At 54.8% G+C, this 26,717-nt stretch overlaps 2 protein-coding genes and 1 long non-coding RNA gene across 5 annotated transcripts in view; 2 read left to right on the top strand and 1 right to left on the bottom strand.

The window, feature by feature from the left end:
* Positions 1-2,094, bottom strand: part of LOC306656643 — a 56,810-nt gene extending 54,716 nt beyond the window's left edge. Inside the window, exon 1 of the long non-coding RNA XR_013762596.1 lies at positions 1,210-2,094. This is a non-coding gene — a long non-coding RNA (uncharacterized lncRNA). The remainder of the gene's footprint in view (positions 1-1,209) is intronic.
* MLLT6 (MLLT6, PHD finger containing) lies at positions 420-22,768 on the top strand. 3 transcript variants are annotated; one of them, XM_079132017.1, is made up of 20 exons: positions 420-900; positions 2,101-2,180; positions 2,635-2,689; positions 2,907-3,016; positions 4,095-4,198; positions 4,406-4,499; positions 6,713-6,910; positions 7,597-7,695; positions 10,168-10,381; positions 10,828-11,442; positions 11,865-12,046; positions 12,268-12,376; positions 14,065-14,131; positions 14,321-14,466; positions 14,905-15,102; positions 15,197-15,285; positions 16,492-16,841; positions 17,252-17,342; positions 18,656-19,012; positions 19,552-22,768. In XM_079132017.1, the coding sequence occupies exons 1-20, from the start codon at positions 792-794 to the stop codon at positions 19,591-19,593; spliced, it is 3,309 nt and encodes a 1,102-aa protein (XP_078988143.1). In that variant the 5' UTR covers positions 420-791; the 3' UTR covers positions 19,594-22,768. The 3 variants fall into 3 exon arrangements, with proteins under 3 accessions (XP_078988143.1, XP_078988142.1, XP_078988144.1); XM_079132016.1 differs by having other exon boundaries at positions 421-900; positions 6,710-6,910; XM_079132018.1 differs by lacking the exon at positions 16,492-16,841 and having other exon boundaries at positions 421-900; positions 6,710-6,910.
* Positions 22,769-22,813: 45 nt separating this feature from the next.
* On the top strand, positions 22,814-26,644 carry CISD3 (CDGSH iron sulfur domain 3; the record flags this gene model as incomplete). The annotated part of the gene is made up of 5 exons (XM_079130341.1): positions 22,814-22,819; positions 23,534-23,876; positions 24,195-24,289; positions 24,759-24,878; positions 26,425-26,644. 5 exons carry the CDS (start codon positions 22,814-22,816, stop codon positions 26,602-26,604), a joined length of 744 nt encoding a protein of 247 aa, XP_078986467.1. The 3' UTR covers positions 26,605-26,644.
* Positions 26,645-26,717: the final 73 nt, after the last annotated feature.

Here is a 26,717-nt window from a genome sequence, read left to right as displayed (position 1 = left end):
GTCCAAAGAGACCCCCCCAAACATGTAGAAGCGAGCGGTCCGCGTCGCTCCTGTTCCTTTCCGCGTCCCTGCTCTTCACCCCCAAATTTCCCTGAGGTTGAAGAAGTGACGCAGAGACTGAGCCCCGGGCGTAGGGGGCTGGGAGTCGGAGACCCCTGGCACGAGATCGGAGGCAGGCAGAGGGAGGGCTCAAGAGAGGCAACTGAGAGCCAAAAAATGAAAAAGAAAGACGGAAAAGAAGCGCCGAGCGAAGGAGCGAAAAGCTCCCTACCAAGCCAGGCTTTGTTCCCTGAACCTAAGACTTTACCCGGCGGCGGGCGGCGGGCGGGCCGGGAGCGAGCGAGTGAGCGGAGGCGCGCGGCCATGGCTGCCGCGGCGGGGCAGGGGGGCCGGGGGGGCGGCGCGTGAGCGGGCGGCGCGGGGCGGGCGGGCACCCGCGATGTGCCACTCGGCGCCTCCCCCGCCGGGCCCGGGCTGCGCGGCGACCGGGCAGCCGTGGTAGCCGGGCGAGCGGCGCGGAGGGGGCGAGCCCGGCGCGCGAGTCTCATTGTTGGGGGGGGGGCCGTCGGGGCATGAGGGCGAGAGCACGGCGGGGGGGGCGGCCAGACAGAGCGAGCGAGGAGGAGGAGGAGGACGCCGAGGAGGAGGAAGGAGGAGGCAAAGAAAAGAAGCGGCGGCGGCGGAGGAGGGGGCGAGGAGGCGCGCGGCCCCCCGCTCCCTCCCTCCCCCCCTGACCCCCGACCCCCGCCGGCCGGCCCCCCGCCCCAGCCCCGGAGGGAGCTCATGGGAGTATGAAGGAGATGGTAGGAGGCTGCTGCGTATGTTCGGACGAGAGGGGCTGGGCCGAGAACCCGCTGGTCTACTGCGATGGGCACGCGTGCAGCGTGGCCGTCCACCAAGGTACGGGGGTAGCCCGCGGGGGGGGCGGCGGGACCCCGGGGGCGGCGCGCGCGGGGCGCCCCCGGCCGCGCCCTCCGGAGCCTCCCGGGGCTCGCGCGCCCCTCCCCCACCCCACCTGAAGGGAAGGGAGGCGTGGGGCTCCCCCCGCCCGGTCCTGGAGGACCGGGTCAGGCATTGTTTTCTTGCCTATTGTTCCAGTCCCGCGCCCCCCACCCCAAGTTGAGGGAGTTTGGGGAGAGTCCAGGGAGCGATGAGTGAACTCCCAGCGCCCCGCGCCGCCCGTGTCGGGGCTGCCCCGGGAATGTTTACCTGCGAGGTGTCCCCTCCCGCCCGGTTATTTTGGTCCCCGGCTCGGAGAGGAAGAGGTCAGGGGGGGTCATCCCCCCTCGCTTCCGGATACTGGGAGGAGCGGAATTGGGAAGGGAGGAGAAGGGTCCCAGGGGAGAAGGGACTCCTAAAACCCTCCGGGGAAGAGCCGTGGGTAGGAGAGCGGTTGTGCAGGGGGCCGGAATGGAGAAGGGAGGTTTGGAGTTTCCCCCAGCAGCACATGGTTCGGGAGTTAACTCCTTGAGGAATCTTGCCGAGGGCGCAGGCTGGCATCTCCCGCCTGTCTGGCACAGCCAGCTGGGCCCCCACTTCCTGGGACAACCTCAGTACTGTGGCTACCGGCTATTCCCGCCACTCTCCTCTCCTTTACGTGCACTGCACCTGTCCTCAGCCTTGACTTTTGACCTGTACCCGTAATAGTTAGAAGCTGAAGATGAGGTTCCTGGACCCCCGACTTCCCTGCCTGGTCTCTTACTGGCCCTTTAAGAAGTGCCCCCCCCCCCCCCATAACAACAAAACGTGTTTGACTATCGCGACTGTTGTTTCTTGTTACTGATGCCAGGGGACTAGTCCGGGACAGTAGCTGGGAAACAGGTCCCGAAAGGGCGTGGGGTGGGGAGGATCTTCCAGAAGTTTAAGGTCAAGGACTCGACTTCCCGCCCCTGTTTGTAGTGCTTCGTTGTGTGATCAAAGGCTGGCCTTGGGTTGTTGGGCGTTCCTTGTGGTTCGGCAGTTTAGAGACTGACCCCCAGGCAAGGGAGCAGCCCCCCCTGCTGGAACTGGCTTTAGTTCTTCAGAGTCACTCCCTTCCCCCTGTTACTCTGGGGGAAAGCCCGTGACAGCTTTGCTCAATGACTCCTCCCCCACCCCTAGCTTGCTATGGCATCGTCCAGGTGCCAACCGGACCCTGGTTCTGCCGGAAATGTGAATCTCAGGAGCGAGCAGCCAGGGTGGTGAGTTCCAGACTCCTCCTCCTGGCTCCCCTCCCCCTTGCACACACCTGAGCATCTCCTCCATGGAGTTTACAACTCTGAGGCTGAGGCTAGGGTGGGATGTCGCTCTGTTACAGGACTTCCTGTTTCCTGCACACCTATCACCAACCCCATCTCTCCCTCAGCTTATCCCTCACTGCCCCACCTCAAGCATGAGGACTTTGTTTATTAGAACTTTTTATTATAAAAAGTTTCCAAGGCTACAAAAGTTGAGGGACTACAATAATAAACCTCAGGTCCCCATCATCACTCAGTCTTCCACAGTTATCAGCTGTGGCCAGTCCTCTTTCCTCTACATCCCCACCCACCCCCCATAGATCTTATCATGTCATCTTGGGGCCCTTTGAATGTGTTCAGGGAGGGCCCGGCTTAGCAGATCCCCCAACTCCTTGCATTGTGCCCCTTGCATTGGCAGAGGTGTGAGCTGTGCCCACACAAAGACGGGGCATTGAAGAGGACTGACAATGGAGGTGAGGGGGGGCCCTGAGCCCCTGAGATCAGCAAGGCCCTCTGAACAGGTCTGGGAAGGCAGGAGTGGGTGCGGTGGAGGCTGGGTTTCCTTTCCCTGGCTGGCATTGGAATCAGATGGGAAGGCTGTGAAAAAGGGGACCGTCTGCAGCCTGGGGACGGGAGGGATGGGGTGTTGGACTCACCATCCCCCTGAGCCTGGCCCCTACACTCTCCCAGGCTGGGCCCACGTGGTGTGTGCCCTCTACATACCTGAGGTGCAGTTTGCCAATGTGCTTACCATGGAGCCCATCGTGCTGCAGTACGTGCCTCATGATCGCTTCAATAAGGTCAGCAGTCCCCACCATGCCCCATACTGTCCCCTCCCTGGCCACCCATACTTGGGTCCCTCCAGTGCTTTCTTATTCTGGTATAGCTTGATTCTGTCCAGCCAACACTTTCAGAGAATTTGAAGGTGGGTAGATACCTACCAATGTTAGACAGACAGATGCACACTCATGCTCTGGAACTCCAGTGAAGTAGCGGGCTCCCTTGCAGTAGCACTGCCAGGGGGGAGTTTTGTTTTTTGTTTGTTTTTTTGCAGTGCTGGGGATTGAACCCAGGGCCTTTGCTTGCAAGGCAAGCACCCTACCAACTGAGCTATCTCCCCAGCCCCAGGGGGGAGTTTTTAGCTAGTAGTTCATTCATTCATTCATTACTGGGACACATTTTACTGGCTCCCTACTATGTGACAGATGTGATGCAAGGTACTGGGCATGCATTGATCAAGACAGATGTGCTGCCTGCCAATGGAGTTCATGCTCTTGTGTGGGAAGACTGTAGAAATCAATAAACAGGCAAATAAAGCAAATGTAATTTGTGATAAGTGCTGTGAAGAAAATAAAAAAGGAACTTAAATAAAGAGTACCTGGTGGGGTGCTTGCTTTTAATGACGTGGTCAAGGAAGAAACATTTAGGCAGAGACCTGGGGCATGATACAGTCAGCTTTGAGGATGTTGGGGTCTCAGTTTCCAGGTGCAGATTGCATGTGCAGAGGCTCTGGTGGAAATAGGCTTACCAGGGAGCAAGAGAGAGAGTCAGCAGCCTTTCAGAGCTCACCAAGGATTGTCCTGTCCATTAGAACCACTAGCTACATGTGACTGTGAAAATTAATTAAAACTAAATATGACATAGGATTAAAGTCCTCAGTCATACTAGCCATATTTCAAGTGTTCTGTGACCCGTGTGATTGCAGGATACTCTCTCGGACAGTCCAAGTTATAAGAGATTTCTATCACTGCAGAAAGGTGTTAGACTGCAGTAATCTGGGATGGTACAGAGGATGGAATTAAGGGGAGGCCAAAGTGTTCCTCAGCTTGCAGGACAGAGGTTCTGTGGAGGAGGGGACTAGCGTGCTGTGTCCTACAGACCTGTTACATCTGCGAGGAGCAGGGCCGGGAGAGCAAGGCAGCCTCAGGAGCCTGTATGACCTGTAACCGTCATGGATGTCGACAAGCTTTCCATGTCACCTGGTAAGATCCCTGTTCCCAACCCCTTCTCTGAGGTTTATCATGGGTGGCTCCCAAGTGGGCTCATCCTAGCTTCTGTTTCTTGGGTGATGGTGGCAGTGGCTTCCTCGGATAGTCTTGGCTTCACTTAAGTAGGGGTCCAGGAGGGGAAGAGGAAGTGGCTGCTCTAGTCGGTGGCCACTCCCTTCTCACCTGACCTCCCTCGGTTAGTGCCCAAATGGCAGGCCTGCTGTGTGAGGAAGAAGTACTGGAGGTCGACAATGTCAAATACTGTGGCTACTGCAAATATCACTTCAGCAAGATGGTGAGTCCCATCTGGTCTGCCAGCACACAAGTGGGTCTGTCAGTGGAGGTGTAGAGGGTGTGGGCCCTGGGCCAGGCCCCTGCCTGGTGCTGGGAGGTGGAAAGAACCCAGTCCCTGCCCTCAAGGAGCTCCCCCTTTGATGGGGAATAATTTACAGTTGAAGGGGTATGAACCAGAGCTGAACCAAGTAGTCCATCCTAGAAGACAGAACTCAGACCTTGCCTGTCAGTCTGGGCAGCTTCAAGGACAAGGGAGCCTTTAAGCTGAGTGGAGCTGAAAATAAAAATAAGAGCCAACAATTGTGTGGGAGTGAACATCTACTGTGCCTCAGCCAATATACCAAGTTCTCAACTCAGGTTATTTTTTTGTGGTCCTCCCAACAACCCTAAGTATTAGGCATGCTGTATTGTCCCTATTTCACAGAATCACAAAATAAGGCTCCCCAGGGTCATGTAACTTACCTCACAGCTAGTGGATGGGATTCAGAACAGGCAGTTATGACCTGAAAGGTCCTCGGGAAACTGTCAAACAAGCACAGAAAGAAATGAGGCCCAGGCAGAGGGACTGGTGTAGACAGAAGTCTGAGATGAGACAGAGCATGCATGAGCCGCAGAATGGAGTGCTTGGTGGGACTAGAGCAGGAGATGAGAGCTGAGCCTGCTTCTGTCCCAGGACGGAAGGGTGCTATTGCATGTCTGTGGAGAGCTTTGCATGTTCCAGAAGCTGTGAGGTGTCTGCAGAGCCGGTCTGCGGCTTGGGCCCCTCCTCCTCCCAGGCCACATGCTTGGAAAGCTTGTAAGTGGAGAGTAACATGATCAGATTTGTTTTTTAGGAAGATTACCCTGGCAGCTACCCTGAAGCTGGATCGGAAGGGCCCAGGCTGGAGGCAGGGAGACAGCTGCGAGGAGGGGGGATGGAGGAATGAGGCTGGATGCTAGAGCCATTCTAGGTAGACTCACCTAAGTGTAGGGGTGACTGAAAAGCAGGAGGTAAGGTTGACACAGGATCCAGGCTCTAGACATTCAGTGGATAGAGCTTGAACACCTGGGGATACTTTGAAGACGGGATGCATCTGGCCTCTGTAGGGTGAGCGTGTGTCCTGGTTTGCTCCAGCCAGTCCTGGTTTATGCCTGTTGTTCTAGTATAATGATTAATAGCTCCCCTTTTTTATTTTAGAAGTGTTCTGATTTGGGTTATAAATTATATGATCACCTTGTTTTCAGGGTTTAATGATGACTTAGGACAAGGTAGGTTGATTTGGTTTGCAGAGGTGTCAAGTAGAGACTCAGATTTGGTGGCTGTCAGACCCCCCGCAGGGTTAGAGACAGTCTGGGTTTATAAGGCTGGGGCTAGAATTCCCAGGTTACCCACAGGAAGAGTAGTCCAAGGTGTGAAAGGAACCACTGGAGAGAGTACAGATCTTGGCAAGATAGGAGCCATGCCTTGTGCTGGGGAGCGAGCAAGACTGGTGAGGCCTGAAGTTAGCCCTAGGATTTGGCTGTTGGGAGGTGGCTGGTGACCTTAGAGGGAGCAGCTGCAAGCCTGGGATGGTGAAACCACAGTTTGACCAGGCAGAGGGGGAGTGTATCAGTAGTGGAGGGAGCAGGAGGTGGGCCTGGCTATAAGGAGAGGCTGCCTGAGTGCTTTTGGGTTTTGCTCTCTTGATGTTTATTCCCCACTGTTCCCAGGTTAAAAGGCAGCACGTCCCTTGCACAGGAGCAACCCTGTGTTTGGCAGAGGGTGAGGGCGAGGGCAAGGGCTAGGAGCAAGGGAGAAGAGTAAAGTGTAGTGTGTGGAGCAGAGGATGGGGGTGGAGTGCAGAGGTTCCCAGGAGGGCTTTTGCACATCCTCTACCCAAGGCAAGTAGAAGTGGGCTGGAGGTCAGTTTGCCCAAGACAGGATGAGAGGGTGCTAGGAAGGAGTTGGGTAGAGAGCACAAGGCCCTGGGTCCTGGGCCCAGGCCACCTGTACCAGGCCCAGCCAGGGAATCCCTGCATTTTTGGAATTTCACTTGTTGAATCTATATATCCAAGGAGCCAGGCGGGAAAGTTCTAGGATTTCCAGGCTGAGCAGAGCATCATGGAGGACACAAAGTCCTCTTAGTGATGACAGAGCAGATGGGACTGGCTCTGGATCATGCGACCTCCAGGAACCTTTTCCTAAGCTAGTGAAAGGAGAGTTTGGCAGTTCCTCTCAATTTTCTCCCCCAGAAGACATCCCGGCACATCAGCAGTGGTGGTGGAGGAGGAGGAGCAGGAGCGGGAGGAGGAGGCAGCAGCAGTGGTGGTAGCAGTGGAGGCGGCACAGGGGGAGGCAGCAGTGGCTTCATCTCTGGCAGGAGAAGCCGATCAGCCTCACCATCCACCCAGCAGGAGAAGCATCCTACTCACCACGAGAGGGGCCAGAAGAAGGTGAAGTCTTCCCTTCCACTGTCCCACCACACCCACCCACAAACACATGCCTCTTTCCAGAAGCTACCACAGATTGCCCCAGCTCTTGGATCCTGCTCCCTTCCTTTGAGGCCACTGAGCAGACTGTAAAAGTAGAATGTGAGGGTCAGGGAGGGCGAGATGGGGCCTGGCTTCCTTGTGCTTTTTGTGTTTGTATGACTTCTCTGTGTCCCTCTCACAGTCGTGTGATTGTGACCCCAAATCTCCAGACATGTGGCCCTGCACATTTGCATACATTTCCACAGTCTAGCCATGTGCCAGCCCATATAAGTACACAAGCCCATGTCCCCTCGTGCCACATATTGCAGTGCACCCATCGCTCTGCACAGCTCTGTGTCTCTGGTGGACACCCTTGTAGGTGCATGCTCTTATATGTGGTGCTCTGTGTCTCTGGCATGCTAATGGGACAAGCTATTTTTAGCAGGCAGGGAGCACGACAGGGAGGGGCTCGTGGTGCTTACTGGACCTTGCTCAAGACACTCCTGTCTTTTAAATGTTCATACAGAATCCCCCATTCCTCCACAGGGGGAGATGACTCCCAATAAGTCCCATCCTTGAGACGAAATCAACTCCCTATGGACAAGTTATGTTTATCCTCCCCTAGATGATTCCCCAGTATCAATATCTGGTTACTTTTCCCTCCGCAGAGTCGAAAGGACAAAGAACGCCTTAAACAGAAGCACAAGAAGCGGCCTGAGTCCCCGCCCAGCATCCTTACCCCACCTGTGGTCCCCACTGCTGACAAGGTACTGCTGCCCACATTCAGCAGGGAGGGTGTGCTGCTGTGGGAGGGCAGTGAGTCAGGGGGCAAGTGTGAGGGCTCAGGGTCTGGGCACCCTCTTGTAGCTTCTGGTTAATGTCACTCCCCTCCCTAGGATACTGTCCCTCTACTCCCTCTTCTAGACTAGAAGGGTCCTGAACTCCTCAGCAACACCAAGCACTGACCAAACATGAGGGTGAGGCTGGGGTGGGAGTACCACTCTGCCTGCTGGCTGCCAGATGTTCATGTCTGCCTCTGTCCAGAAAGAGGGCCTCAGCACTGGGCTTGTCTAGAGAGAGTCAGGGTAAAACACAGGTCCATTCTCCAAGTTCTGGGACTCACCTCTCCAGAGAAGGCAGAGGGCCCCGTCTACCATTGGGAGGGCACCCAAAGCCTTTTGCTTCACCCAAATCCCACTCCATGCAAGTTAGACGGGCTGAAAGTGCTGGCTATGGGGACAAGGAGGGCAGGCCCCAGGAGAGCACCCTGAGATCCTCATTCATCCCACCCTTCCCAGCAGGGGCTTGGTATTCAAGCCTGTCTCCAGAAATGGACAACATCTGGATAAGCAACAGGCAGACCCTACCCTAAGCCAGGGAGTTGCTAATCCAAGCCAGAACAGCCCTCCTGGCTCTCCCTCTAACCTGCCCTCCCCATGAAAGGAGAACCCTGGGGGTCTGGAGAAACTGCTTCCTCCTGTCCCCTTATTGCCAGTCATCTCCACCCAACCTCAGATGGTTGGCAGAGCTCTGGGCATCTTAGCAGGAGGCTCAGGTATCAGGTTTCCAGGGTGATGTTGCTGTAGTGACTGCCCCAGTAACCCTCTCCCCTCCCTGCTTCCCAGGGCTCACCTGGAAAAGTTTGTCATTCATACCCTCTGACCTTTCCAGGGGCCTGCAAGCAGGTGGAAAGATCTGGGAGTTCCCCCAGTAACTGGATGTCCCCTGGTCATGCCAGAGGCTTTTGCCCATCCCCCTACACCCGCCCCAGCATTTCAGCTCCCCTTCCCCCCAGCCCCTCTTTTTCCTTGCTTTCAGAACCACATCTGGCTCCCTTCAGAACTCCAGCTGCTGAAAAGAACAAAGAAGACAGAGACCAGGGCTCCACCCAGGGAGGGGCAGTGCAGGGCAGCTCTCATTTTCCCATCAGTCCTCCCTCTAGCATTTGTTCATTTAGCACCATTTACGGAATACCTGTTCTCTGCTGGAGGAACAGTGCCTTCCCTAGGAGTCACAGAACAGGAACTCACATGCTGCCAGGCACTCTTCTAGAACTAGGGGATAGGAGGGGTACATGGGAGTTCTTCATTTAATCCTCAAAATAGTCCAAAGAATTAGATATATTATTAACCCCATTTAAAAGTAAAGAAGCAGAGACATGGAGAAGTGAAGTAATTTGCCTAGAAACACACAGCTAGTAAGTGATGGGGTCAGGTTTTGAACCCAGGCAGTCAGGCGTGGAGGCCAATGCTCTTGCCCACCACATAGCAGTGTCTCAGTTTGATATTAATAGCAGCTGCCACCATCATTTATTGACCCCATCATGTCTCTGGCATGAAGTCCCTCATAACTTCAAGTGTGCATAATTTACCCGGTGAGGGCACTAAAGCTCAGTGAGTTTGAGAGAGAGCACATGAGAAAACGTGGCAGTAAAGGGCAGAGCCTACCAGGCTCACCCCTCCCCTACTCAAGGGCCAATTGCCATCCTGCTGCCCTCCGAAGGTTACTGGGCCTCTGACATTGGATAATCCATTTCAGTGCAGAATGGCAACTGTTGCCGTGTGGATGTGGGTACAAGGTGCCCTGGAAATAAGAAAGCAGAGTGACTTCTTCCACCTTGGGTATTAGGGAGATTTCACAGAAGTAGGGCCTTCTGAGCTAGAGTTTGAAGGACAGCAGTTTCCTATGAAGAATGAGGATAGGCTCTCCAGGGAGAGGCCTCTGCATGCAAGCTCAGGTTGTCTAGCAAGAACATGAAATTGTCAGAGAATGGGGCAAAAGCCAGGTGACTGACTTGTTGGGGGCAGGGGGGGAGTACTGGCAACTGGAGCACCTAAGGCTGGGCCCAGACAGGCCCATTATCCTTGACCTCTTCCCTGCCCATGTTACTTCCCAGCCTGAGCACAGTCCTCTCAGGCCCCAAAGTATTTGCATGAGTGAACCTCCAGGTGAGCCGATCAGTATAACCACAGATCGGTTCTCTCCTTTGCCCTCCGTCTTCCCGCCTGAAGTGAAGGACAGACACCTTCTTGGGCTCACAGTGCTCTCCTCTATCTCCTGGAAATTCCATAGCTACCTCCCCTCTCCCTGGTTCAGGGGTGCCTAGAAGTCCTTCCTGAAGCTGACTCTGGACTCTTCCAGTTGAGCCCAGGGCCTGTCCCTCCTGCCTCACTCCCAAGTCAGGGTGAGCCCAGCTGAACAGCTGGCATTGAATCTTCCTCTGTCCTCCCCTCCCTCAGGTCTCCTCTTCAGCTTCCTCTTCCCACCATGAGGCCAGCACTCAGGAGACCTCCGAGAGCAGCAGGGACTCAAAGGGGAAAAAGTCTTCCAGCCATAGCCTGAGTCACAAGGGGAAGAAGCTGAGCAGTGGGAAGGGTGTGAGCAGTTTTACCTCCACCTCCTCCTCCTCCTCTTCCTCCTCCTCCTCCTCTGGGGGGCCCTTCCAGCCTGCAGGTGAGTGTGGCATCCTGGAGCAGGCTGGGAGTGGAGACAGCCTCATGCCCTGCACTTTTCTAGCAAGGGCCTTTGTACTGGTTTAGTTTTACAAACCGGTGGTAGGGGAGCCCTACCCAGTGACCCCGCACCCAGCCGATCCTCTTGAAATGGAACACTCCATTTCAAGGGGCCATTTTTAAAGCACCAATATTAGTATTATTTCCTATAATCTGCAGGTATCCAGTGAGGTCAGTGGGGTGAGAATTCCTCTCCTCCCATTGTGTGGCTAGTGGGAAGGCTGGAGGGTGGGAAAGCTCATCTCAGAACACAGATGGGCCGAGCTCTGCCAAGGAGCCTGGCTTTCCCCATTCCCCCGGCAGAGCTCTCCTCACGTGCAGGGCATGTGGGAGCGGGAGGGAGAGGGCAACTGCAGTCCAGCCATAATTCCCTTTCCCTCTGCACAGGTTCATCCCTGCAGAGCTCCCCTGACTTCTCCACGTTCCCCAAACTGGAGCAGTCAGAGGATGACAAGTACTCCAAGCCCACAGCCCCTACCCCGTCAGCCCCTCCCTCACCTTCAGCCCCTGAACCCCCCAAGGCTGACCTCTTTGAGCAGAAGGTGGTCTTCTCTGGCTTTGGGCCGATCATGCGCTTCTCCGCCAACACCTCCAGCTCAGGCCGGGCCCGGGCCCCCTCCCCTGGGGACTATAAATCTCCCCACATTTCGGGGTCTGGGGCCTCAGCAGGCACCCACAAGCGGATGCCTGCATTGAACGCTACCCCCGCACCTGCTGAGGAAACCCCTGAGACAGGCCTGAAGGAGAAGAAGCACAAAGCCAGCAAAAGAAGTCGACATGGGCCAGGACGTCCCAAGGGCAGCCGGAACAAGGAGGGTGCTGGGGGCCTGGCTACCCCCTCCTTACCTGGTGCCCAGCTGGCTGGCTTTACCGCCACTGCTGCCTCACCCTTCTCCGGAGGCTCCCTGGTCAGCTCTGGCCTGGGGGGTCTGGCCTCCCGCACCTTTGGGCCTTCTGGGAGTTTGCCCAGCCTGAGCCTCGAGTCCCCGCTACTGGGGGCAGGTTAGTGACCTCTCGAGACAGAGTATTTCAGGGTTGAGCCAGTCTTGTGAGGGGACAGAGACATAAAGATACAGATAGAAGGAAATGTGATAAAAACTGCTCCAAAGAACAGAGATAAAGGATAGAAATGACAGTGATCTCTAAGACACTCCCCTATACCAGTCTTCTGGTTATAGTGGGAGAGATTGGCCCAGCAGGGCTCATGTATTGGGAGGGAATTCGAAGGCTAACCATTGCCCAGACCTGGGCAGGGCAGCCTAGTAAGGTGGCACAGTAAGCACCACGCAAGAGGGTTAGACTGATGTGTGTGGCCAGATCCTAGAAGTGTACTCTCTGGAGAGACCTGTCCCAGCCACTTGACTAAAGGACATTCTGGGGTGGAAGGTGATTGTACCCTTCCCTCTGTGTCCTTGCCCCTTTAGGCATCTACACCAGTAATAAGGACCCTATCTCTCACGGTGGCGGGATGCTGCGGGCTGTCTGCAGTACGCCCCTCTCCTCCAGCTTGCTGGGGCCCCCAGGGACCTCAGCCCTGCCCCGCCTCAGCCGCTCCCCATTCACCAGCACCCTCCCCTCCTCCTCTGCTTCCATCTCCACCACTCAGGTGAGGCCTTACTCCTGGCTCCTTTCCTGGGCAGGTGGGGGACAGACTTCAAGGACTAGCCCTGTGTGGGAATTCAAGAGGTGGGGCTTGATTGCCACCAGAACTTCAGCCCTGTCTCTGATCTCGCCTCCCAGTATGCCTCATCCCCCACCACCCCAGCACACAGTTGTGCCCTAGATCCAAGAATAACCACCAGGCTGGGTTCTCCCTCCTTCCCTCAGGTGTTTTCTCTGGCTGGCTCTACCTTCAGCCTCCCTTCTGCCCACATCTTTGGAACCTCTATGGGCGCTGTTAACCCCCTCCTCACCCCAGCTGAGAGCAGCCACACAGGTAAGTGAGTCTGTCTCATCTTGTTCCCCTTTCTTCCCAAAGGCCTGAGGGATGTGAACCCAAAAAGGATGTGAGTGCTTGCTGGCTGCTCCCTAGCCATTGCTCACTCTGCAGAAAACAAAAAACTTTACACACAACAAACCAAGGGAAGCTTTTCCTTAAAACCCAGTGAAGGGGCAAGGCAAGGCAGAATTACTGTTCCATTGCACAGAAGAAAAGGTAGAGAGAAATGACTTCCTTGAGGTGGTGGAGATAGGGAATGACAACGCCACAGCTCAAAGTCAGAGCTCCTAACTCCAAGCTCAGTGCTCTGAGCTCAATACACTGTAGCCTTGCTCTTGCCTGCTTCTTAGTACTGCTTGGATAGGCAAGGAGGCCCCAAGAGCTGGGCTCCCTGCTGTCCTAGCATTGAGGAGTTAAGGGGGCGGTCTGCAAGCTCCCTGCCTTCACCCTGGAGAGTCAACCCAGCCCCAGAAAGATGACTGGTGCAGAGACACCACCTGTCAGCCTAGGGGATGGGGCTTCTCTCTAGGCAGCCTGTTCAGGTAATGCTTAAAGGGGCCAAAGTTGATTACATTTTAAGACCCAGCAGAGTAGGGTGATTATTATTTCCAAGACCCAAAGCAGGTTCTGTGTTGAAACAAAGTTTTGCCTTCTGGCTTCAGAGTTTATGAATATAAAAAGTCATCCAAGCCAGGCTGAGCATGGTGGCTGTGGCACACGCCTGTAATCCCAGTGGCTTTTGAGGCTGAGGCAGGAGGATGTAGAGTTCAAAGCCAGCCTCAGCAACAGTGAGGTGCTAAACAACTCAGCAAGACCCTAAGTAAAATATAAAAAAGGACTGGGGTGGGTGAGTGCCCCCAGAGTTCAATCCCTGCCACCCCCACCCCTGCCAAAAAAAAAAAAAAAAAAGTCATCCAAGCCAGATGTGGTGGTAGATGCCTGTAATCCCAGCAACGAGGATCACAAGTTTGAGGCCAACCTGGGCAACTTAGCGGACATCCTGTCTCAAAATACATACATACATACGTACGTACATAAGGCAGGATGTAATTTAACGGTAGAGCACCCCTGGGTTCAATGCTCAGTCCCCCGTCGTCCCCCCCCCCCAGAAAAAAAAAAATCCCAAGAGCTAAGGATTGTGTTCGGTAATACAGCACTTGCCTAGTGTGCACAAGGCCTTGGGTTTGATGATTCCTGTCACAGGTGTGTGTGGGGAGGTCGGTCATACATGACTAATTATCATGCCAGTTTTTAAGGGCTTGCTATATGCCAGCTAAACCACTCCAGGCGAACACTTCACTTTTTTTTTTTTTTTCACATTTATTATTTTAATCCTAATAACAGTCACTTCAGAGAGGTTAGTTATGAGCCCAAGGTCACACAAAAAGTAGTGTTGGGTTCAAGTTCAACCAAGGTTTGTCTCGATCTCAAATTTCTATAACTCCAAGCTCACTGGAAAGAAATTGGGAGGTGGATCAGGCGGCAGGAACCCTACAAAAGGGGAAGAGTTTCCAAGTCAGGGCTCTTAGCGCCTTAGCAACTTGAACTGCCAGTTTGGGATGGGGGATCCTGGGGAAGGGGGTCTTCGCTGACGTCCTAGATCCTGCACCCACTTAGTGGGCGGGGACCCCGAGGCTGATGGCTCCCCTTCTTCGCTGATCCTTCCCCTCCCTTCTCCTTCCAAGAGCCAGACCTGGAGGACTGCAGCTTCCGGTGTCGGGGGACCTCCCCCCAGGAGAGTCTGTCTTCCATGTGAGGGAGGGGGCGGCGGCTTGGGAGGGGGCGGCTGGGAGCAGGGCTGGAGGGAGAAGGGGCGGAGGGTCGAGCCTGGGGCAGGGCGGGGACCTTAGGGGCCGGAGTGGGAAGCCCTGGGGGGGGAAGGGAGGACCCTGAAGTTGGGGCGCCAGGTGAGCCTGAACCCAGTTTCTCTTCCGACCCCAGGTCCCCCATCAGCAGCCTCCCTGCACTCTTCGATCAAACAGCGTCCGCACCTTGCGGGGGCGTCCAGTTAGACCCTGCGGCCCCTGGAACGACTAATATGGAGCAGCTGCTGGAGAAGCAGGGCGACGGGGAGGCCGGCGTCAACAGTGAGGAGGGGCGGCGCGGGGCTGAGAGACCTGCCCTGGGGCTCCCGCCTCTCACCTTTCTCCCCGAGGGCCCCAACTTCTTTAGGGTTCCACTTCTAGGCCCCGCTCCGCCTTGACTGCAGCCAACCCCAGGCCTCACCTGTAACCCTGGTCAGACTCGTCCCCGCCTCCTTTGCATCCCGCCTTTGACCCTCGCTACCTCCTGGCCCAGAACCTCCGAAACTCCAACTTCCTCCTGCTCCTCGCCCAGTGTCCTGGGTATCAGGTCCCGCCCAGGCCCTCATGGCATAGTCCCCAGGGTCTCCTCCTCACCTGTGTCGCTCGCTCGACTGGCGCAGCCTCCTGGAGGTCTCAGGCCCCGCCCCGGCCCCGCCCCAGGCTCCGCCTCGCCCCCGCCCGCCCAGAACCCGGCCTCAGGCTCCCTCGCCCTCTCCGCAGTCGTGGAGATGCTGAAGGCGCTGCACGCGCTGCAGAAGGAAAACCAGCGGCTGCAGGAGCAGATCCTAAGCCTGACGGCCAAGAAGGAGCGGCTGCAGATTCTCAACGTGCAGCTTTCTGTGCCCTTCCCCGCCCTGCCTGCAGCCCTTCCTGCCGCCAACGGCCCTGTTCCTGGACCCTATAGCCTGCCTCCCCAAGGTGAGGGCGTCCGGCCCAACCCGGGAGTGGAGGTCTCTGCCTGGCGGTTTGAACGGCCCCACTTCAGCTTCTGACTTCCCTTCCTCCCTCTCAGCCGGCAGTAGCGACTCCCTGAGCACCAGCAAGAGCCCTCCGGGGAAGAACAGTCTTGGCTTGGACAACTCGCTGTCCACATCCTCTGAGGTGGGCACCACGAGGAGGGGGCAGGAAGGCATGGGGCGGGCGGGGGAGACTCAAGGTCCTCCTGGTCCCATCTCTACCCTGCAGCTTTTGGAGGTTGGGCAGTGAAGTGATTTGCTGAGCAGTTGATCGATTGGTTCATTCATTTCTTTAACAAGTACTTAGTGCCGGACACTTGCTGAGCAATCAGTGAGCAAAACCGACACAATCCTGAAGATAGGCTAAATCCAAGAAAACAATAAATAATTATAAACCAGGAGAAGTGCTAAGATGGAAGTAAATTGAGGGCTGTAAGGAAGAATGGGGGATGGATTCTTGGATATAAAGTGGTTAGGGAAGGCCTTTGAGAAGTGTTTGAAGGGTTTATTATGGTGTCTCACACAAAATAATCCCTATGTAATTGGTAGTGGTTAGAATAGCAGATGCTATTGTTATATTGTGGTTATTATTGGAATCAACAAACTGGGTTCTTATTCTCTTTCTGCCACTTACTGACTGTGTGACTCTGGCAGTCATAATCATAAAATAACCAACATTAATTGTATGCTTGCCCTCTGTCATGCCCTGAAATTTTTATTTTTTATTTATTTATTTGTTTGTTTGTTTATTTATTTATTTATTTATTTTTGGGTGCTGGGGATCGAACCCAAAAAGCAAGCACTCTACTGACTGAGATAGCTCCCCAGCCCCTGAAGTTTTTAAAGCATTGTTTTATTTAGTCTTCATAATAGTCTTATGGAGTCTGTGCTGTTACCTGCAGGTAATGAATAAGTAAACTAAGGTTGAACCTAAGGCCACCATTGCATTTTAGACATAGATTTGAATCTGAGCCTCTTTCTCCAGCTGTAGTACTTTCCTGCAGAATTACTTAAGAGTCAGTGGCTTCATTCATAAAATGGGAGTAACAAGGTAGCAGAGGTCAAGCACTAACCCTTAGGTCTGGTTCCCTGGAAGGTCACTACCATTACTATTGTTCATTATTCAGTAAGCATGATGAGGGGTGCCAGGCCCCCAGGAAGTGGTCAGTAAACATGATTTATGAAGACTGGATTCTTAGCCTTCATCCCTGGGCCTTGCACCTTGGCCAGGGTGCCTGGGGTCAGGCAGGGTGGCTGTACTCCGAGAATGCTGGTGGGTGCTGGGCTGGGGGCCAGAAGGGTCATGCTGGCTCTCTGCTCTCTGACCACTCCCTTCCCCCTCCCTCCCCAGGACCCACACTCAGGCTGCCCAAGCCGCAGCAGCTCGTCGCTGTCCTTCCACAGCACGCCCCCACCGCTGCCCCTGCTCCAGCAGAGCCCTGCCACTCTGCCCTTGGCCCTGCCTGGGGCCCCTGCCCCGCTCCCGCCACAGCCGCAAAATGGGTTGGGCCGGGCATCTGGGGCAGCAGGACTGGGGGCCATGCCCATGGCTGAGGGGCTGTTGGGGGGGCTCGCAGGCAGTGGGGGCCTGCCCCTCAATGGGCTCCTGGGGGGGTTGAATGGGGCTGCTGCTCCCAACCCTGCGGGCTTGAGCCAGGCTGGCGGGGCCCCCACGCTGCAGCTGCCAGGTTGTCTCAACAGGTGAGGGAGAGTTCAGCCCTGGGGAAGGGAGTGGGGAGGCTGGCTCTGGGAGGGATTCCCCCCAAAACACCCATGATCTCCCAAAGGGAAACATGTCCTCTAGCCCTAAGGGTATATAGTCTTAGTCATCTCTTGGTCTCTAGGGACTCCCTAGACTGTTAGTCCCAAGTGCCTCTGGCTGCAAGTAGCCCAGGGCCAAGTCTTTCTCACCCATCTGCCATCTAGGTCTTCCCTCTGGGACCGTCCTTCCATCTTACAGTGCCCCTCTCCCCTCACCCTCTGAGCTCTGTCCTCTATACCTGCACCTCCCGCCTCTCCTCACCTGGGTCTGAGGGAGTCTGGGAGCTTGTAGGGATGGGGAGAAATGCTTCCCTGCACCTTCCCCATGGTCCCTGTGTCCCCTGCTTCAGCCTGACCGAGCAGCAAAGACACCTCCTTCAGCAGCAAGAGCAGCAGCTCCAGCAGCTCCAGCAGCTCCTCGCCTCCCCACAGCTCACCCCGGTAATGTTCCTCCCTTCCCTGGCTCCTCCAGGGGCCCTATGCCTCCCCTTTTCCCAGATCTCAGAGGACCTGGGCCAACCCAGGGAGGGCAGCAGTGGACTGGGGGGCGGTGGGGGGGGTTCTAGGCATAGTGGATATTGAGCCTGTGGGACTGCTGGGGGGCCAGGGGATGAGAGTACTCTCAAGGCCACTGGACACTGGGAAAGGGATGCTGTGATGGCCTCAGATCATGTCCCAGTGAGAGGGTGTGTAGGGTGGCTGGTTTGATAACGGCATTCTGATTCCAGCCTCAAGGGTCATCAGGGAGAAGGAACTACAGGGTCTTAGTGGAGGGCGCCTGAGTGGGTGGTACTCAGCCAGAGTGGGGTCTTTTGGGTCTATCTCCTGTGGGGTTTCGCAGAGATTTGCTTTGGAGAAAGGAGTTTCACTTTTGAAAATGAGGAAGTTAGTCTGGGGGTGTGGCCCGGTGGTGGCGCACATGCTTAGCCGAGAGGCCTTGGGTTCCATGCCAGCACCAAAGTAAATAAATAACAGTAAGAATGATGGAGTTGAGAAAATGGGAAAAATAAATATTTTCATATAAAGATATGTTAGAAAGATAGACAAGAAACCAACCCAACTGATTACCTACCCATCAGGGCCAGATGAGAATAGGAATAATAGAAGATTTTATTTTTTATTCTTAAAAGCAACATTTATTTTTATTTATTTATTTTACTTACTTTTTTGGTATTGTAGATGGACAGCATGCCTTTATTTTATAATTATTTTTTTTTAATGCAGTGCTAAGGATCGAACCCAGTGTCTCATGCGTGCCAGGCAAACGCTCTGCCACTGAGCTACAACCTCAGTCCTGAAGCACATTTCTTAAAGTAAACTTTGATATAATTATTTTAGTTTCAGAACACTGAGAACACTTTGCCTATTTGAAACAAAAACAAGCAATTCTTAAAACAAAAAAGAGGAGTTGAAAACTATTGACCTCACTTACTGTTTTTCAACTTGGGATGATACCACCCTGGGAGCATTTGCGTTTGTCATAGTAACTGAGGAACTGATTGAGTGGGCCAGTCCAGAGATATCTGTTAATTATTGTGCACTTGGTCCACAGTGCCCAGTTGATAAGACTCTGGTGGTGTGCAACCATTTTCTTGTGCAGATGGGGAGACTGAGGCCCAGAGTAGGAAGTTAGAGACAGAACCTTGACATCTTCCCTCTTGGTTCTGGTGATAGGGATAGAGTCCAGGAACAACCCGTAGGCAGCTGGGAGAGACAGTGAGACCTTGACCATAAGCAGTCTGGCCTCCTTGCAGGAGCACCAGACAGTTGTCTACCAGATGATCCAACAGATCCAGCAGAAGAGGGAGCTGCAGAGGCTGCAGATGGCTGGGGGCTCCCAACTTCCCATGGCCAGCCTGCTGGCAGGAAGCTCCACCCCACTGCTCTCAGCGGGCACCCCTGGCCTGCTGCCTGCGGCATCTGCCCCACCTCTGCTGCCTGCCGGAGCCCTCGTGGCCCCCTCACTCGGCAACAACACCAGTCTCATGGCGGCAGCGGCTGCAGCTGCAGCAGTTGCAGCTGCAGGGGGACCTCCAGTCCTCACTGCCCAGACCAATCCCTTTCTCAGCCTGTCGGGGGCGGACAGCAGTGGCAGTGGCCCCAAAGGAGGGGTGAGTAAGGGGCCCAGGGCCTTCCTGTCTCCCTTCTGAGGGATGGGCAGAAATGGATCGTCAAAAGATACATTTCCAGATGCATCAGCAGGGGAAAGGGAGCAACCCCCAGGTTAGACAGGTGCCCTGCTCCAGACCCCAGGGCCTCTGCTCCTGGGTACACTCCTACAGAGCCAAGAAGGATCCACTCTGAGCAGGGACTAATAGTAAAAGAACCAATTAGAAAACAGCTTTCCTCTGGAAGATCCTTTAGAAAAGGCCATTTCCTTTCTGAGTGATCAGTTAGAAAAAGTTCCCCTCTGGGAGGGCTAGTGGGAAAGAGGCTCTTCTGAGGGGACACAACCCCCGCCCAGGAAGCCAGCCTTGGCTGACATGTGCTCTGCACATGTCACCCCTGCACCTGCCAGAGCCCAGGCAGGACCCCCAGTCCGCCTCCCTTTCTGCACTTGTGGCAGCTTTCTTGTCGTAGGAAGCTGGTTGTAGGTGGGCTTAAGGCCAGATAACTCTGAAATCCCCAGCCTCCCTTCCTTTCTTTCCAGACCGCTGACAAAGGAGCCTCAGCCAACCAGGAAAAAGGCTAAATCTACCTGTACCCCTCCCAACCCTTAAATGGAGGGGACAGATCCTGGCCTAAGGGGTCCTAGCCTGGAGCAGGCATCTGGGCCCAGACACTGGAAGAACCCCAGCCCAGAGCCTGTGCTGAGGCCCAGGGAGTGTTGGGGGCTCCTGGTGAGAGGACTGAGACTGGGAGGGGAGCCCCTTCCATCTGCATCCCCATCCCCTGTCTGCACTGTCTGCTTTGTGAGAGGCTCAGAGGGAAGACAGGCTCCAAGCCTGCTGAGGAGCCCCCACCCTCAGCAAATGTTTTGAGGTCCCCCAGAGAGCAAAGTGGGCTGTGACATACGTGGGGGGTTGGTTGGACCCACCACATAAAACAGATCAGCACTTGAAAGGGGAGCAGTGGAGGGAAGACCTAGGCCTGTCCCTGCACGGAAGTCTTCACGGGAGAAGGGCTGGTCCCACCTGACCTGCAGTTTCTTCCCAGTCTGGGCAAATGGCAGAAGGGATCCCTTTGACTGTTTCTCACTGTCCCCCACCTCACCGAGGGTCACAAGCTGAGCTTGTAAAAGCCCACAGATGTAGAGGGAGCTGAGGAAGGGCAAGATAGCATCGCACCCAGCCCAGGCCTCCAGCACCTCCTGTGGCCCCAGTGGCAGTGGAGGGAGGCCCTTACTGTCCTTGGCGCCTGCCCCTTGTTTGCACTATTGGCTTGAGGAGTGCGGAGGGTGGGGAGACAGAGCCGGCTGACTCAACAGTGTGAGTGCGTGTCTGTGCGTGCATGTGTATGTATGTGTGTGTGTGTCTGTCTTCCCCTGGACCTGGGGCCGCAAGGGCAGAAACAGGAGCAATGGTCAGCACCAGAGTGGGGAGCTCCCAGCTCCCCTCTCACCAACTCTGGCCCCTTTCAGGGGCATGAATGGTTAACAGAAACCAGAAAAGTACTCCAGTATTGGAGAGTAACTGGGGGTTAGGGGCTTTGAATCAGGGTAATATCCTGCCTTCCCTCCTCCAGACCCCACTTGGTCTCAGGGCCCCCTGGGCCCCCTTCCCCTACTGGTAGTTTGGTCCTTTTTCCCTGACACAAGGGGGACCCCAGGGATTGGGAGAGGGGACAAGAGAGGTGAAGTGCCGCTTCTTTTAGTAAGTCTCCCTCCCAGAATTAGCCAGCCTGCCCGCCCCGCACTCTATCCGACCCCACCCCATCCCCACCAACTAGGGAGCCACTTAAGCTGACCTAACAGCTGTCTCCTCACCCACCAGCTATCTCCCTGGGGTGTTGTGGGCAGTTCTCACCGTAAAGCAGTCCCCATCTGCCCAGGGCCTTTGGCAGCAAAGGCTGAGTGGGCCACTGGAAGACTGGAGGCCTGTGTCCCTGTCTCACTTGCACTGGGGCGGAGCTGATGGTCATCTGTTGGCATTTCCAGCTTTCCCTGCCGCTCGTGTCCTGTTGGTCTCTTTGCATGTGTGCATTTTTGTGTGTGTGTTTCTGTTTGGGTTTTTGTTGTCATTGGGATTTTTTGTTGGTTTTTTTAAATAAAGAAAAGAAGATGTGTATATTTTTGGCAATGACAGAAACGTAGTGCAGATATATTTTTGCCTGTGCTGCTCAACTGTTTTTTTTTCTGATATGGAAAATAATATTAATATTCCTGTTGATAAGACTTTGTAAGATGTTAGGGAGCTAATAATGGGGTGGGTGGGAATCCTCCAGAGGCAATTTCTTAGGCACTTGCAAGGGCTTTGGGGTGGGGGGGAAAGGGGCAGTTGTGATGACCTCAAAATACTCACTTTTTATTAATGCTAAATATCAGTTAGAAAGACATAGAATTCAGCATTTTATTCATCTTAATCTATTAAGCTCTTTAACTCCCTGCCCCAAGCCACTAGATTCTTAGGAGTGTCGCCCATTCACATCCACGACCTTGCTCAAGGCTGACTATCAGAGCTGAAGTCCATTTCTGTTCTGATGGAAGGGAAGGATGTCCACACCAAGGTCACTGTGTGGAAGTGAGGTCCAAATGACTTAGTGCACTGGAACCAAGACACTCGCTGCACTCCACTCTGCCCTCCCCAACCCCACTTCCTTCACCTCCACAAATCTGTTCTCCAACTTTCCCAGACTGTGTTCCCCAGGCTGGAATGCTGCAGCAGGTAGTTGGGTTAGATTTGAAGAAGGGCTTCCCTGGTCATGGACTTCTGTCCACCCCCCAGGGGACATGAGAGAGGTGGCAGCACTTCCTTTTGACCAGGCAAAATAGGAAAGCTTAAGAGCCTCATGAGGGAGCAGGGTAGTGACGCAAGAGGATGACCACGATGACCTCACTCTTCCAGCCTCAGTCTATTTCTTGAGAGTGAACTTGGATGGGGGTGGGAAGAGAAGCAGGTTTGTAGAGCTCCGTCTAGGGGGTAGGAAGGATGTGGTTTGTAGAGCAGAAGTGGAGTTTGAAAATGCATGAGTGGAGCTTTGTGTGTCGCCACCCTCAGTGAAGAGACATGAGTGGGTGTGCGTGCTGAGCTGCTGCCAGCCAAGGGGTCACACCTGGTGGGTGTTGGAGCTGGAAGGGACCTGTCTTTAGGGGTCATTGGAGCTGACTCCAGGCTTTGCAGGTGATAGTTCCAAGCCTAGGAGGGGTAGGTGCTCAGTGATAGAGCCAGGACTAGCTTCAGGACCTGGGCTCCTGGTCCCCAGCTTCCCTGCCCCTCTGCATGGCCTCTCTGGCTGGCTGTCCCTGAATGTGACAGTGTGAGTGCAGGGCTATGCCCAGGGTGGGATAGTGTCCTTTGTAGCACTGACTGTCCTAGCTCAGAGCTGATGGATCCTTTCCATAGACAATGACACTTTAAGGGTTGCCTTTAAAAAAAAAAAAAAAAAAAAAAAGTTTTTCCAGTGTGAGGTTCTTCCCTCAGGTTCTTGGGTCTCCTGCTGCCTCCGGGTACCCTGACCTTGAGGCTGATGAAGGACCCCTGCCCTTTCTTAGGCTGAGACCTAAAGAAGTTCTCACCCTAGGACTAATGGGAAGGGCTTAGACAAATGAAGAGAGCCCCAGGTGCTGCGGGTTCTAGGGAGCAGCCTTCACACTTCCCTTTCCCAAACTGGCAATGCTGACAGGCTTTCAAAGACAGGCTCTGCCAGCTTCTAGCACCTCCTTGGTGTGGAGTGGCCCAGAATGAGGGGTAGGTAGCCGGTTCCCACTTCTCCTTTATCCCAACTTATTTTTCTGGGGAAAGGTGCCCAAAGGGATGGCGGTAACTTCAACTGGGAATGTGGAGGAAGATGGGGCTGAACTGCCCTGGCTCCTTCCGGCCACATCTGCTCAGATTAAAAGCTTGTCTGGTTCCCTCCAGACCACTCGGTCTTGATCTACTGAAGAGTTCGGGCCTAAAGAGTGCCCTTACTCTCTTCACTTTCTCCGGCCCAAGTTGTGACTTGGGTGGTGGGACTAGAGATCCAAACCCTGGCTCCCCCACCCCTTCCATCCCAGCCTGTTTCCATGTAGCAGACCCTTCCTCGGGGAGCAGGGAGGGGAAGCCACAAATTGCAAACCCAGGGGCTCCTTTTTCATTCTTTCTAAAACCTCCTTTGTATCCTTAGCCCAAAAGGCAACGCTCCCCGTGCCACCTCCAAGCCTGGAATTGTGCATAACCCGGATCTTGTATCTTTGTATAACGGATGTTATTTGTACGAAGGGCAGTTCGTAAACAGCACTTGTTCTTTTAATAAAAGAATGTTTTACAAAAAAAGAGAAAGACCCTACTTTTTTGTGTTTTTTTATAGAAGGGAAAAGGGAGTGGGGTGCCTGCAGGGAGGAGGGTGGGGGTATGGTCTGTAGCACTTTCAGAATTTGGAATGGCCGGTGCATATGCAAATGAAGATTTCAGAGCATAGGACTCGGTCAAGCGGGACTTTTTAACAAGCTGGGTGGGTGTCCCCAGACCGCGCTTTTGGAAACGCTGCTTTAGACTCTGCTAGGGAAGACGGCCCCACGAAGTCGTGCTCTTCGGGGGTGCTCTCTGCACACCGCATCCTCAGATGTGTCCTACCCTAGGAGCGCGGGGGAGGTCTGGGGAGCACCCCAAAGGAGCCGAGCCGCTGCGGGCGGTCACCTGCCGGGCTTCCGGGCCCGGGGCTGCAGCGCCACCAGCACGCAGCGGGGCGGTGTCTTCCGGGCTGAGGCGGTGCTGGGCGGGCCGGGGGCGGAGCGGAAAAGGAAGGTGACCCGGACGGGGCGGAGCCAACGCGGCCGGAGTGGCGTCCGTACGCCGCGTGTGGGCGATGCTGGGACCCGCGGCGCACCGCACCTGGGTGAGCACCTCATCCTCCGCGCTCACCTCCGCCTAGACCCCGGGCCGCGGGGCCCAGCCTCTCCCGGCCCACTGTCCGCGGAGCCCAGGCCACGCCCTGCCTTTTCCCGAGCCCCGCCTGTCAGCGGAATGTCCTGAGACCCCAGGCCTCTTTAGGCTTTGCAGCCCTTCTCTGAGAGCCTCCCCACCCCTTCTACTCATGTGAGTGCCAAGGTGCGGGGACCTGCCCAGCACGGCTCCTTCTCCTGTGACCCCTTTTTCTTACCCTCTTGTTTCTCCCGTGCCCTTTTGGTCTGTCCGTTCTTACCCACCCCCGCAGATGGTTTCCCTCGACCTCCCGTCTCCACTGATTTTATTTTTCTGTTTCCAAATCACGTCTGCCTGTACCAGAGGCGGGACATCTCCTCCTGGCTGGTGAGTACTCCTAGCGTTCTCTCCTCCCCGCCTCAGTCCTCAGTTCCAGGGACCTCCAGGGCAGAGACCAGGGAATGGAACCAGGAAGGGAAGGCCCTGCTCCCATCCTCCAGCACTCGCCTCCTGTTAACCCACTGGCTCTAGGAGAGGTGGGATGGATCAGAGGGCACAGGGTGGGAATCAAGCTTCCGTGTTGAGAACAGCCTTAGGCTAGCAAGATCCTGGCCCTGGCGCCAGCACCCAGGTAGGAGCCAGGGTTTGAGGTAGGACTGGAGTGCCTGCTTGGCATTGAAATCCCTTCTCTCTGGAAGTCAGGGACCTTAGGATATCCTGGGAGGAATGCCCTTGCCAGGTGGTAGCTGATAGATCAGCCTCCCAGAAGCCTGCCACACTCCTGGGCAAGCAGGAAATTGGACACAGTGCTTCCAGGGCTTGGGCTGACCCAAGCTCATCTTCTTCCCTGGTCCAGGCCCGATGGTTCCCCAAAACCCCAGCCAAGTCCGTGGTGGCCCTAAAGACACCTATTAAGGTAGATCTGGTGGCTGGGAAAACCTACAGATGGTGTGTATGTGGCCGCAGCAAGAAGCAGGTAAGCGACCCCTGCCACCCTGCACACGCACATGCTACCTCTGGCTGGGGACAATACAGTCTCCTGAAAGCTCCCTCTTGATGGTCCTCCTCTTCCCTCATAGTGTGAGGAACTCACACTACAGTACTGCCAGCGAGTGGCCTTGAGCTGGCTTGTCTGCATGCTCCCCTTGAAATGAAGCTGTAACAGCAGCTTAGCCCACAGCCAGAGCACTGGTGCCTAAGTGTCCCAACTCTTCTGTCCTTCCTCTGGGCACATTTCTGAATTCCAGATCTACTTTCCCCCTCTGCTTCCAGGAAGCATCTGGGCAAAGGTTCCAGAGTTTTTGATCCCCACATGGGAAGGAAGATTCTGCCCAGTCTCTTCGCCTGAAACCCAGCATTCCCCTGTCCACCCCCATTCTTTTTCAGAACGTCCTCCTCCCCTTTGGCTGCAGATGTGACTTTCCTACTTGCTTGCCACAGCCTGCCTTTTTCTCAGCCTGTGGCCTTTTCCCATCCTCTCTTCTCCTGCCCAGGAACTTTACACTCCTGGAGGAACAAGGCCCGTGTTCTTAGCCTCTGGCCCTTTCCTTCTTTCTGGTGCAGAGCTCAGAACTGTGTTCCTCCAAGCCATGTAGGTAGTGACATCAACCCAGGGAACTGAGTCCCACTTTGCCACTGATTTGCTGTGACCTTTAAGCAGGCATTTGTGAGGTGGAGCAGTGCCAAGGGCTTGCCAGCCAGAGGAATATGGCCTGTATGGGTGGATGGGCACACATGCCTCTGCTCATGCCCTTTGAGACAGGTTGCTGATTTTTATTCACCTACTTTATTCGCTCCTGTCCTAATCTGGTCCCAAGATCAGAAGGCCTTGGCTCCAACTCTGCTCTAACAAGGCGAGTCCCCTCTTTGGGCCTCCGTTTCCATTGCCCAGTCTGCTCAGAGGGGTTCTGGGATATTCCTGCACCAGGAAGGCAGGTCCACAGGGCATCCCCTCCTCCCTAATATGCCAGATTGTTTGCTGGAGCCAAAATGAACTGCATAACCACCTCTCCAATACAGAGTTTTTAGCCTGGGAACATGGGAAAGGAAACGAATTTCATGAACCAGTGGACTTGGAGCCATTAAAAAACAAAACCTTAGTATAACATTGTAAATATCTGAGGTTTCCTTTCATCTTAATTCTTTTGTGTCCTGCCCTTCTGGGTTCCCGCTTCCCCCAGACTAATAGCTGTAAATACTTATTTTTTTCCAACACTGGGGACTGGAAACTAGGGCGCTCTACCAGTGTGCTACATCCCCACCACCCCGTTTAAAGTTTCAAGGCAGGGTCCAAGTTGCTGAGGCTGGCCACCATACCCAGCATACTGAACTTTCTATAGGCAAAAGTACATAATGACCATTTGTTTTTATTTCCTCACGACAAACCTACTCTTATTACCACCACCTTATGGACGGATCAGTGAAGGCTCTCCTTCTGGAGCTGAGCCTTAACTACTGGGCTGGGCCCTGCTTTGTCTCCACAGGGGGGCTCAGGTCTTTGACTCTTCTTTTTCCCCCACCAGCCTTTCTGTGATGGCTCCCACTTCTTTCAACACACTGGCTTATCCCCACTCAAGTTCAAGGCCCAGAAGACCGGAACCGTGGCCCTCTGTACCTGCAAGGCCACCCAGAGGCCCCCATACTGCGATGGCACCCACAGGAGTGAGCAGGTGCAGAAGGCAGAAGTGGGCTCCCCACTCTGAGGGGGTAGCTGATGCCCAGGTGGCCTTAGCTCCAGGATTCTGACAGGGGTGCCAAGTTCAAGAAGAAACCATCCGGGACCCACAGCTGCCTTGTTTAAAAATTGTTTCCTGCA

The sequence above is a fragment of the Sciurus vulgaris genome (assembly GCF_902686455.1).
Source record: "Sciurus vulgaris genome assembly, chromosome: 3".
NCBI classification, from domain to species: Eukaryota; Metazoa; Chordata; class Mammalia; order Rodentia; family Sciuridae; genus Sciurus; species Sciurus vulgaris.
The sequence above is the reverse complement of the archived record's forward strand: the minus strand, read 5'-3'. Positions and strand labels throughout refer to the sequence as shown.

Coding starts and splice junctions, on each gene's coding strand:
- MLLT6 (XM_079132016.1), top strand. CDS start 792: ATGAAGGAGATGGTAGGAGGCTGCTGCGTATGTTCGGACGAGAGGGGC. Junction 4,199..4,405: donor CAAGCTTTCCATGTCACCTG/GTAAGATCCCTG, acceptor TCCCTCGGTTAG/TGCCCAAATGGCAGGCCTGC. Junction 12,377..14,064: donor AGCTGAGAGCAGCCACACAG/GTAAGTGAGTCT, acceptor TCTCCTTCCAAG/AGCCAGACCTGGAGGACTGC.